A 13,710-nucleotide genomic window follows, 5' to 3' on the forward strand; every position below is an offset into this window, starting at 1 on the left:
GTACGGAATGAGCTGTTATTTATTTAATTTGGAGGTCAGTCTGCCGGTGGCTTCCATGGAAAAAAAATCGGTCGCCATTTTCTGTCCTCACTAGGTTCGAACCGAGTACTCCGAGCTCCATGTCGAAAATGCGTTTTTAAAAATATTTTTTATTAAAATTTAATTAAATATTTTTTTATAAATTTTATTTTTTAAAAAAAATCGTATAATAAATAAAGATTTTCAAGATGGCGGGCGTAAGGGAAGTTGCAACGATGGCGTTATAATTCTAGATTACGTCAGCGGCTTAGAGTGGCTAGCTCTTAGGAATTTTAAGCCACTTTTAGGATTATGTGTTCTTTCTAAGGCAAAAGTCGTTTCATGTTTTTCGAAATCCTAATTGTTGAATTTTTCAGGACAAAAATGGGAATTTTTCCCTCGAAAATGGGAAATTTTGAGTCTTTTTGAGTCATTTTTGAGGAATTTTGAGGAATTTTGTAGTACAAGATGGCTTCCGTGACGTCAGAGGTTGGTCGGTCATTGACCCCATCACCCACCACAGCCTGAAGACTGTCCCCGGACCGGCCAATACATACTACTTACGTGGTCGTATAAATTTTTTTGGACAAAGGTTTAAGATTACATTAAGATGGTTACTAATAAAATCCGACGAAATTGTTACTAAGAAAGTGTCAATTTTGTTGCAGTACACCCCCTTTTTCAACGTTAATAGTTCGTTAATAAAAAATTGTCTCAGACAAAGGTTTTATATAATTTTTAGGTGTTTTAAAATAAATTATAGTGAATTCGATAGTATATATATTTAACAAAAGTTATGATTTTTGTTTTTCTACCCTTGTTATTTCCACCCCTTTGCAGTAATAGAATGTATTATCAAAAATTGTTTCAGACATAAGTTTTAGGTAAAATTGTAATACTTACAAACAATTTGAACTGATTTGATTGTGTACCTATTAAGAATGGTATGAATTTTATTTTAAATTCCACCCCTCATTTTTTTAACTCCTTGCAGCAATGGTTCGTTAATCAAAGATTGTTTCAGACAAAAGTTTTAGATACAAATTATAAGATTTACTAAATATCCGAAAGGAGTTATGAATTTATTTTTGTCTTCCAACCCTTGTTTATTCTACCCCTTGCAGATATGGTTAGATGTATAAAAAATTATTTCAGATGAAAAATGTAGATAGGTTTTACAATAAAAACAGATCGGATTTAACAGTGTAAATAATACGTCAATTAAGAATTTTTTTTTAAATTCTCCCCTTTATATTTTTAACTCCCTGCAACAGTAGTTCGTTTTATCAAAAAACAATTCAGACAAAAATTGTAGATTTTAAATTATAAGATGTACAAACAATTTGAATGGTTTTCTTTTTCATTCTACTTATTATTTTTTCAACCCCTTGCAGCCATTGTTCGTCTAATCAAAAATTTATTTTTTAGAAAAAGGTATTAGATAATTTATACGAATTTGATGTGCCTACGAAGGGAGGTATAATATGTTTTGTCCTCCAACCCTTGTTTTATCAAACCTCTTGCAGTTATGGTTGGTTGTATCGAAAACGTATTTAGATAAAAGATTTAGGTACTACTTCTACGAATTATAATACGTTTAACCGGATTTTTTTTTTCATATTATGGGAGTTAACGCGATTTGTCTGTTTTTCAAAAAACCTTCCCCATTTCCACCTGTTTCGTCGGATATTACCCATTAACGAACTCGACTGAGATTTTCCACTACTAGATTTTATTTATCAGTTTGTAAGTGATTTGTGAAAAATTGCGACAATTATCGTGTCCACAAAATTGAGTCGATGATGGTTTTGGGGTCAACGGACCATGAAACGAAAAACTATATAAAAAATTTTCGATAGTCACACCATGGTAACGGCTACAATAGAAAGTATTTATTTGAAATCTACATAAAAGGTAAATTTTTTTCTTTCAAAATAGCTTCACAGAGTGCTTTGATATTTTGACACAATTTCGTATATGCGCGTGTTTTTATAATATATTAAAATCAATAAATACAAAATTAATAAAAAATGAGCGCGGCTGTAGCTCAGTACAAGTTATAGAAGGGAAACATTTTTGGTAATTAAAACTTTGACTCGTAAGTGGTCTCTTTATATCTTTTGGCGGCAGAAACGTTTTAAAACCATGGAATTAGAAGTAAGGGAGTTGATGTGAGCTATCTTAGCCATGTTAATACTGAAGTCAATGCAAACGAGCAATAAAGCAACGTTAATTTTTTTTTGTGTAAAATCTTGTTTTTCCAGGGACGACACCTATATTGATAAACTTCAAAAGTAAATCTTTATCAAACTACAAATTTTCATTCAAATCGTCGAGTCATTTCCGAGATGCCAATGTATATATATATATATATATATATATATATATATATATATATATATATATATGTGTGTGTGTGTGTGTGTGTGTGTGTGTAGGTATGCTAATATGTATATATACACACAAGAATGGCTAGTTTTAATAGTATTAGATTTGGCACTGAGTAATAATCACCTATTCAGGCTCATAAATGTTTTCTCAAAATTTTCAAGCTCATTTTTGCAGATTTTAAATCTTCTGAAAAACATGAGCGAAAATTAAATGATTTATTCAAGTAATAAATCCAATTAAGTTGTTATTTTGAAACATATATCCAGGTATTTTACACAATCAGGAATATGTATTACTCTCAAAAAAATTATTTTATTTTACACACAAAGATAAGCGTAGAATATTTACAAAACTTATAATAATTGTTTGTATTTTACAAGGGGAAAAAATTGGAGTACAGGAAACAAAAACTGTATATATCTATGTATAATTGGGGTGAATCCCTCCTATGATTCAAATAAAACCAGTATATCATATACATGATTAATATTTTATCTACGAGTTTTATTATAATTAGTTGACTTGAAGTTTCATGCCTTCCGGTTATTTTTTTATAGTATTGGTTTTTAATATAGGTTTCACAGTTAAATACGCTATTAGATATTATGACTTGATTTAAATTTAGTTCGACATTTTTCTCACAAGCTGAAGTGATTGGTTTTGAAAATAAAGTGTTAACGTTATTATGTTTACTCCTAAAATATACTAAAACGGAGATAGATAGAAAACTGCATGTAACCTCAAGCTACTAGAAGCTGAGTCATAAACATGAAAAGTTGTATGTTCTAACAGTCACGTAATGCCATGAGAGAAATTGGGTGACTGCCAAATATGGAAATGAGGTTGTTTCAGAAGATTTTTCCATATGAATCGTGGATTTTCATTCTGCATGTTACATTAATGTAATCATAAGTAAAATAAAAAATATATACTGTAAACGGTTTCATATAAGTGTTTGTAAATATAATTACCTTTTGATGACGTGGCAATGATAACCTCTATGATCACGATGAGTGTTTGTACGAAGTGGGTTCCGTATTTCAGCCAGCAGGGATGTCTAGTGTTGAAGTAATGTAAAAGGTGCTATATGCTACTATAGAGTTGTAAATAATCACAATGTAATAATCAAAACTAGTACGAAACCGTATAACATTTATTATTTTTATCAGTGATATTTTAAGGTACACAATGTCCAAAATGACCTTTTATTTTGTTAATAAACTTAAGCTTTGTGCATTCATGAATATATTCACTATTACGAAAACTAACGATCATTAGTCTTACTTTCTTTGCAGTCTACCAGCAACAGTATGTTTTCCTCTATTTGTGATTGAAATATCGCATTTCCTAATATGTACATCAATGATATTTCTTTGGTGAGATATTATAAAAATAGATATAAATATTTTCGAATTTATTGTGCTTCCTCTTCCTTTCAATTCTTGCGAAAACATTTCCAAAAAATTATTAGTTAATATTACGTGGATAAAAACATGTTAAGGCCAGATTGATTTCGATACGTATCATAAACTGAGCTTAATGACACGGTACCACATGTGACATCGAAAGTCTCAACTATAGTGAGGTCATTAGAGACGAACACACCCAGATACAAGGCAGGAGTCAGCTGTGGCCTGTTGTAAGGCATCATCCCAGCGCCTGTTGGAGCGGGTTTGAACCCAGTTTCTCCGGAATGCGAGTGCAACGTGTCACCGTGGCGCCACGCCACCTCGCTCTGTGTGATTGCTAGGATCACGTGGCCAGGCACTTAACCTTTGGTGTGACTCGTTATGGTTTACGAGCACAGATTTACTGTTACCAATATGTCCGAAGCCCACTATTAAATAACAGAGTCATTTAGCCTTTCTGTGCCTAGCTGCAAGACGTAAAACATTGTTTCAGAGAAGAGATATGGGAATTACCACATCATCGTGATTAAAAATTTTTAGTCATAGTATTTTTTGTTTATTATTAAATATTTTACTTTGATAAGGTATTTTACTGAATATAATTGAGTGCCTTAATACAATTATTGATATTTACAATTTTTAATTATTCGAGTTAAATAGTGAAATTTTTTTTAATAATGACTATAACTTTGCTAAATATCTCGTTACTTTCTTAACATAAACAATTGTTTCTAATGTATGCACTTTAGCAACAAAAGCATGATTTTAAAATACTGATTTGGAAAAAATAGTTTCTCAAAATGATTTTTAATAAAAAAAATGCAATTATTATTCTCTTTAAAACCCTACATTTACATTAGCGACACGAAAACGTTGAAACGCACAGTAACGACAAGAATTGTGCGACCAAATCCATCCTGTGGAAAGGGCTCTTTTCCAAGTAAAAATGTTTTAAGCTTAGCCTATAGTCATTAAAATTTCTCTTGTAAAGATACATCTTAATGGCAGAACAATATTTAATTGCGAGACGACAAAAAAGTGACCACGCTTGCATTCTTGTTCCATCACAAGCGCTATTGCTGGGTGTGTGTGTGACGATGGTAAATATGTTAATATGGCTTACGTCTCGACATAAGGTCATTAGAGACGATGAGGGACGTTCATATTAAAATGGCGCAGAGTCGGTGTGATGTTGGTAAGGAGGAGGGATATCCCGGGACAGCCACATGCTCTCGACAACATCCGTCAAGTTTCCCGCTTGCGAAAAATCCAGTTTTGACTCCGTCGTGAATAGTACGTGGAGCGCCTTGGTGTCTGTCGAGAAAACATTCGTCCCCATCAGAGTATAATGTGCAGGAAGTATTCGGGCTCTCTGAACGGTGTCGTCAAGTGCTGAGAGCGGCAGTACACTGAACTACGTGGAACCAACACCATATCTTAACCAGACTTCACTGTGTGATAAAGTCAACGATATATTTACACATGAAACACAGCAGTCACTGTCGTATCTTGTGAACTACGGTCCCTTTTATCTAAGTTTCGGAATGTTTACACAGCTTGACCCTACTGTGTCAACTCGTCGATGCAAGTGATGAAAGCGTGTTGAACGTGTGGAGAAATTGTAGATAGCTTCATGCTGGCGCTTCGCTAAGGCTAGCTCAAAAATTTCCAACACCACCAACGGCAGATTAAGTGATACGTAGTTTTTGTTCAGTGAAAGTTTTAATATTCTAATTATTTTTCCCCCGTGGACTTGCACACTGGTGCCAGGGCGGTCCAATCAAATCGGGATTCCAAATACGGATAGTGTTGTGGACGTCGACGAAGGACAGTGGGTTTTCTCCTGTAGTTCCACATTCCTTTGTAGCCGAATTCCTAAAGTTGGACTCACAAAGACCCGTCTCATCCATCCGTCAAAAAGCCGGGCGATTCACAATGGTCCTCACGTCTGTCATTACATTTTTCTACTTGGCGGCTGCCAACAACTATTAAGACTTAAGCTTTTGAGGAAATTTCTCGTTTTAAAGGTTTACCAGTTGTGACGATAATGTACGCCAAGAAATTATAAATGATTAAACCAACTCTAAAATGATATATAAATATATTTTCTTTACCATGCATTATTAATTAATTTTGTCTCAGATAATTTTTGTTTAAAATATCATCAAAACATCTTCATAGACAAGTTAAAAGCATAATACTGAAGCAGCTTAACCAGTCAACAAAACATAAAACCTTTTTTTTAAAATAAAGACAATGCTTTTCAGACATATTTGAGGTTATAATTTCATCCGTCCGTCGAAAGTTAAACCTTGGCAATGTTTTGATGGATAGAATTTTTCAGTTCATCTGATTGGCTGAATGTCACGTGATTGACGGACTGATGAGACGGATCTTTGTGAGTCCAACTTAAGCTACTTTAGCTCAGTCTTACTTCATAACTTAATCTGGGAACACGTATTCCTGAAGAAACCTCGTCAGTTGCTACATGTTGACATGAAAAGGTATTATTTATTTGCATTATATTGAAATTATCGTCGGTGGCTGCGAGTGTCGGGGCCCACGCGTGAGGAGACATCACCGACCCACCGCATGTCTCAGTCTGTGAGCACCAAGTCCCCGCCATCTTGGATGTGCGGATATTCTGCCTCAGCTTGCAATACTGCTGCCGTAAGTAATTGGTCGGCTTGACCTGGCACGCGACCTGGCCGGGGGCACTTTATGAAGTCGACACTCGTGGCCTGGGTTGATTATGATGACAGTTGTAGTCGTCCGCGTGAGATAAGAAGTAGTTTCCTCGCGGCGCTTGCAGACACGGTGTATGCCTTATCATTACAAAATTTTTGGATAGATAGTTAATAATTGAAATAATAGAAAACAAAATAGAAAAATCCATTACGACGGAGACTCGGGTGTTCAAAGTCCATCATCGTTATAAACATGGACGTTCCTCCCGAGTGTCCGCGCATAAGCGTGCGAGTAAAAGCCACAGGCACTTTTTCCCGTGCTTTAATTTTACTGACGCAAGTTACTGATCAGCCTCTCTATATGCCAGGAGATAGTCAGGGAAAGATCAGGTGGGCCTGGTTGGGCCAGCTGAATGTCGACGGGCTGCCCCTAGACCAGACACACTCGAGCTCATCCATTTGTGCCCTTCTAACAGCAGCCGGGGCCGTAGCCAGGATTTAGTGAGGGAGAGGGGGTGTCCGGTTTAACCATTATATCATTTCTTATAAGTTTTCTTTAAAATTGCATTTCAAAAGAAAATTGATTGTCAGACTAATATCCTGGTTGGATATTGTACTTTTAGAACTATATCGTTTGCATACAGAAATTAAGCAATGATCTGGTTTGAGAAAAGAAAACTGAACATATAATTTTTTTTTTAATTTTTTTTACTTTGTTCTTAAGTCAATTATTTGAAGAATTCACTTAAGAAATTCATATATATACTAAATACATTAAACACTCGTGTCAAATTATTTGAAAGAAATGCTTACGAAAATACGTGTGCAGCCCGGAATTAAATATAGACAACTAGGAAACACAATCCCTGCCCTTGTGTGTGTGTGTGTGAGCGAGAGAGAGAAAAAAGGGGGGGGGGGGGCATGTTGGGCTATAATGGGGAGGATATACGTTATTGTAGCCCATCGAGGATAAAAAAAAAGTCCTTCCAAAATATATAGGCTATTTGTTTTGCTATTTTTTAAATTATTATCTGGAAGGGAGGGGTCTGGATCCCACGGCTACGTCCCTGTAACAGCACTTGAGTTTTTAAAATTACTATCCTATAAATTAAATTATTAGTTGTCATATTTCATTAATATAGTCTGTTAACAGGAAATCTACGTACTATAAAAGTTATTTTGTGAATTCATGAAAACAACTAAAACTATATTTTTCACAGGTATCATTATTTCATTTAATACTCTTACTTTAGTAAACATGCGAATGCTTTCAATTAATAAAATACAGAGAATTAAACGAAATTGCTAATACAATCGAATTATTAAATAATATTATTTGAGATTTGAAACAAAGGTAAAAAAAATGAAATAAGGCTATTTTTATTCATAAAATATAACTTTATTTTCTATTACATATATGTATGGCACAAAAAAAAAAGGAATAGGTAAGGAGCTTACTATAAAACTCATTTGTGTTTGCAAAATTCAGATTAGAGCTCGGAGATAATCCATGTTCGAATAACCCTTTTCCTTTGACTCATTGTTAACGTGATCATATATTACATTAACATATTAACATTTTGTTGGCTTTTATATGGTAATTTATTCTTAGAGAAACGCTCTTAAGGCGGGGTCACATATAATGATGTACTCATCATGTATATTTTAAATTTTCAAATAAAACACATTAAATTCGATATAATCACAAGTATAAAATATATGCAACATACCGCAAGGACAGTCAATCCATTTTCTTACAATATTTTCATAGATCATCTTAATTATCAATACGACAGCTATGATTTCTAAACACATATACTTACTAGTATTATAACAAATTTGTAATGTATTTGTGTAATTATTTTGGAATATTGGTTCCCGTCACGCCCGCAAGCACGACGGCCTGCAGTCAGGAACTGCGTGTCTGCCAGTGTTGTGAGTGCAACTCCCCTCGAGGAAGGGGGTATAGGGCTAGGCCTGGGGCTCGCCGTGCTCGGCGCGGTGCTGCTGGATGGCGTCCTGCACGCGCTGGCTCAGGCGCTCCGCCGCCCGCACCGCCTCCTGCCACACCTCGTGCACCTCGCTGCGCACGCCCTGCGTGTCCTCGGCCACGGCCTCCTTCACGCGCGCCGCCTCGCGCGCCATGGTCTGCAGGCCCGACGACACGTGCGCGCGCAGGTCCTCCACGCGCTGCTGGTTCTCCGGCGACCGCAGCGCCGCGATCGTGCGGTTCAGGTTGGTGGACGCCGTCTGCATCGCCTGCGACATCTGGCCCGAGTGCGCCTGGATCTGCGCAGCCACGCCACACGCCATGACCATTCTATTATTATACCTAGCATTTCATTATAGTTGGAAATGAATGTATGGATTTAATAATAAATAAAATAAATTCTTTTATTTAATATTATTGTTTGTTAAATGTGGGTTTTTATTGTGCCGCCAATTAGTATTTTTGGCACAATTCTAAATTTGAATTTTTGAAAAATAATGTCGCCAGTCATTCTTTTGCTGCAACAACAGAAACTTTTTCCTCCTCCTGTACACTCCCGTTTAAGGCGATTGGTGCACGATAAAAAACGGTCACAGGCCCGAAAACAATGAATTTTGTATCATATGATCACTAAAGAGTCTAGATGCCAATGTGGGTGACCGTTACTATGTAGGGAGGTCAGGAGCTTAGTTCCAGCTCGTCAGTGGCGAGATGGCCTTCAGACGGGAAGGGTGTCGCTGGTGGTCGCTCTGTGGCCTGCCATCTAGCGGTAACTAACAGAACCTCGAAGTTTGTATCTCGCTCTCCCTCTAACACACAGCCGATATGGTTCTATCGTGCCCGGAGGAGGGGAAGGTTTAGCAGGTTTCTCTTTCACTCATCCTTCGCCATGGGGAGGCGGAATGGATTATTTTTTTGTCTGCAACTGCGCACATGTGGCTGAGAGCTAACCTCTGCCACTCCCGCACATCTTCTCACTCAACTCGCTCGTTCTCTCACACTATTTCAATAAATATTTTCAAATCTTCAAGATCAATACTTTAAACCATTGCGCTTCCTACTGATTAATTATATTTCATGCACATGCCCGAATTCAGCTGCAAAAAAATAAAACGGGTAGTCAATTTTTTTCTTCAAAAACCTTCCGAAACACTGTGTGTTAAAAACATTCTGAAAGCGAATTTTTCTAGATAAATGGAAATTCTAAATCACCTACGCCACAAGGAAACATTGTACTTTAATATTATGTAAAGAAAACACCTCTTAGTTTAATATTTATGTAAAGGTGGTGTGATATGTTTTAGATGTCGCACCATCTTATCATCCATGTAGAAGAGTTACCCGAAAAGCTAACAAGACTATTGCCATGGAAATGGAAATATGGTTAAGGAAATATTTTTCAAATGTTTGTAAACAGTAAACAACATATAAAAAATCTTATAACTGTAAAATTAAAATACAAACAACCCTATAGCAAATTTAATATCAATATGAAAAAGTCTACAATAATGTTTACAAGAAACGAAATTGCAATAGCAATACAAAAATATCGCAATTTTGTTACATTGTTAATGTATATATTATTTTTAATAAAGGCAATAAAAATGACAAACTCAATATTTGGAATACAATAAATACCTTAAGCCCTACATACTTGCTGCGATATTCACAATAAATGCTTTTCTTTAATATAGTAATTAAAAAACATCGTAAATAAATTACGAACATACATATTATGGTGAAGGAAAGTGGACACTATCACACTGAAAAATCTTAGAGGGTAGTTTTCCTCATCTTATTTCTTTCTTTGCGTTTTTGGTCTTGTTCGTTAAAATATTTCATGTTCAAATACTTGATACGCATATACGTTCTTGTCCTGACAAAACAGTTTATAACTTCTTCTGGATATTTATTTTCAGTAGTTCCGCAAATAATTTTAGTCAGTGATTCAAAAATCCGCTCTTTTTTGCACAAATTGTTGCCATGAACATTATCAAAACACATTTCAGCGATCTTTATTAATTCAAAAAATTCATTAGTGGGACATTTTAAGTTACCCTTTGATTGTACATGCATCCAGCTATCTTCCTCCGAATTGAAATCCGTAGTGCCAAGGTCAGGATATTTATTTCTGAAACGGTGAGCTATATAGCCAGAAACATATTGCAGCCCTTCAAGAGAAATTTCGTCACTTGAAAGGGGCCTGGCCTCTAAATCTAAGTCTATTTCTTCCATGTCAGCAAGATCTATTTCATTTAAAGGTGATTTCTCTTGAAATGTCTTTGTAAAACACATTTCCTTGCACAAAAGTAGTTCTGTACTTTCATTCTAATAAGCACTGCCCTGTTCCATTTCATTTGACGAAAAATCACTTACCAAACACATTTCGTCTGTCTTCTCATCCGTGTTTTTCCGTTCAGCAAAAACTGCTGCAGAATGTTTTCACAATATGTAGTTTATAATTCTGTATTTAAAGTCAATGGGCGACAGATGCGTATTTTGATGCCCCATACCTCTAATATACGAGGGGGGGGGGGGGGACCACTCTAACACATCTTAGTTCAGTTTAACTGTTAACAAATATTTAGGTTAACAGGTCCTATACATATTTCCGAGTGTTTTACTGACTGAGTTATACTGAACATTAATTAAATTGATCGCTGATATTTATACTTTTAAACGAAATTTTGGATTTATCATTTTACTAGCTGCAGTACCCGGCTTTGCCCGGGCTGAACACCGGGTGATATATTGTCCGCGAGTTACAGCAAAATGGATAGCGATATGTCCAGTGTGTTGGACATTAAGAAATGACACATAATTACTGTTTGTGTATCTGCGACCTATGATTTTCTGTTTACCCATGGCGATCGGTTGAAAGGTTTAGAAGTTGATGCGCTACAGCGCCATACAGCGGCGAGTTACAAAAAAAAATGGATAGCATAAAAACCTTCTTCATGATAAAAACATTCCATGTGCCAACTTTCATGGCGATCGGTCAAACGGTGTAAGAGTTTATCGACGTCATACATGCCAACATCCAATTATATATATTCTAATATTTCGAAATTTTGGGGCATTCACTTTTGCGGAAAGTGGATGTTCAGGACCTCGAATGGTTTGGAACACTCCATCTGGAAAGAAATGATATTTGAAATTCCTGAAATTTTTGAGATTTTGGGGCTTTGTACCCAGAGGGGGAGGGGTGATTTTGAGGACCCTGAATGGCAGGGAAACACTAAAAATCGAAAGAGAATTATTTTTGAAATTTTCTAAATTTTGGGGCTTTGAACCCAGTGAAGGGGGGAGGGGGTTATGTTGAGGACCCTGAATGGCTCGTAAACACTCCAAATCGAAAGAGAATAGGTTTTGGGAAATTTTTTTATTATTGGGTCATTGACTCCTTGTGGGGGGAGGGTAGTTTGAGGACCCCGAATGAAACACTCCAAATAGTAAAAAAGTATACTTAAATTTAAGAAATTTTTGAATTTTTCGTTATTTTGGGGTTTTGCACTCCCCCCCTCCCTCAAAATTGGGTGGGAAATCGACTTTGGTGTAAAAGTTCCACCATGCCCCAGACACTTTAGTTCATAATGACTTAATTTTAATACAATTTCCTCCAATTTTTCGAAATTTTATGATATTTGAAATTCCTAAAATTATCGAAATTTAGGGCTTTTTCCCAGAGGGGGGCGGGGGATTCGAGGACCCTGAATGGTTCGAAAACACTTAAAATCGAAAGAGAAAGATTTTTAAAAATTTTTAAACTTTCGAAATTTTGGGCTTTAACCACCTGGGGGGGGGGGGGGGGCGAATGGCACGGAAACACTCCAAATTGAAAGAGATATAAAGGAAAATAAGAATATAGGCATTTACTGTACTCCTATCTACCATAATAACAATATTGACAAATAGAAAAACTTATTACCTACCGATGAATAATAATTTTTTTCTGCAATTTAAATTGTAATATACAAAAACGGAATTGAAAGTTGAAACAAATATGGCGACACTACAAACTGTCAAGATCTTTATATTTTTCTTACACTCTACTTAGTTCCTTACAATAGAAAAACGTAACGTAATGGCTTGAAAGCTATTGCTCGGCAGGCATAGAGGAATGACACTAACAGTTTGTAAATATATGACACACATTACATAAAATTAAGATATATTTTTTTAAACCGTTTAAAGATTATTTTTTTAGACTAAAGATAGCCTATGTCCATCCTCAGGATATAATCTATCTTCTTGCCAAATTTCATAACGATCCATTCAGCCGTTCAGCCGGGAAAAGGTAACAAACAAACAGACATACAGACAGACAGACAGACAGACAGACAGACAGACAGAGTTACTTTCGCATTTATTGATGTGAACTCTAATGCGTTAAAAAGTGTAACGCAACGCTACACACAGGTAGTGATGTCTAGTGCACTGCCCTATGCACATTAGTTAACAAAAAAATAAAATAAAATATTAATTACTGATAAATAATGCCTAGATGTCGTGATACAAGTAACACATGCTTATCTGATATTTATCTCAATTAGAATACGAAATAGGAAGACAAAATAATTAACTGATTTTAAGACTGATTTATTACTTACACACGAATAAACAAATATGTACCACGTATCCCTCAATACAGTAATTCCATTTGACCAAAATATCACTCCGATTTTTTTTAACTATCGTTGCCAGGTACATGGGCACGACTTCGCAAATGTCAATGTTTCACGTAGAGTTAAAAAATCGATTTACGGTTCGAAAAATTCACTAACTCATAAATTAAATCAATTGTCCGATAAAACATAAGACCTATATACTCAAGACCACTAAGATAGTTGTGCATTGTATGTTCATATGATCGTGCCATTAATAATACTGAGAGGCTAATTAATTTAGTAAATATAATATTTAATAGCGGCTGGTTTTAGTTTATCCCAGCAACATCAACAAAGTCATAATATCAATCGGCAATGTTAAAAAGTTGCAGGGCGTCAGTACAGCGTTAGTGATAGAGTAATAACAATATGGCCATACCTGGACTAATGATATCTTCTGACGTTAATAACTTTAAAATCGCGTATTCCCGTTCGCAACTTAACATACAATCAGCAGTCTGATGATAACCTTTTTATACATACTATTATTACCGCACATGTAACATAACTTATGGTAGGCCCGCGTCAGGAACGTCCTGACGCGGAGC

General features: G+C 35.7%; 1 protein-coding gene across 1 annotated transcript in view; it reads right to left on the reverse strand.

Annotated features, from left to right (window-relative positions):
- Positions 1-8,197: 8,197 nt before the first annotated feature.
- Positions 8,198-13,710, reverse strand: part of LOC134530985 (uncharacterized) — a 37,736-nt gene continuing 32,223 nt past the window's right edge. Inside the window, exon 3 of the mRNA XM_063366390.1 lies at positions 8,198-8,794. Coding sequence (XP_063222460.1) covers positions 8,477-8,794 — 318 coding nt within the window. The 3' untranslated portion in view covers positions 8,198-8,476. The remainder of the gene's footprint in view (positions 8,795-13,710) is intronic.

Source organism: Bacillus rossius, chromosome 3 (assembly GCF_032445375.1).
Source record: "Bacillus rossius redtenbacheri isolate Brsri chromosome 3, Brsri_v3, whole genome shotgun sequence".
NCBI lineage: Eukaryota > Metazoa > Arthropoda > Insecta > Phasmatodea > Bacillidae > Bacillus > Bacillus rossius.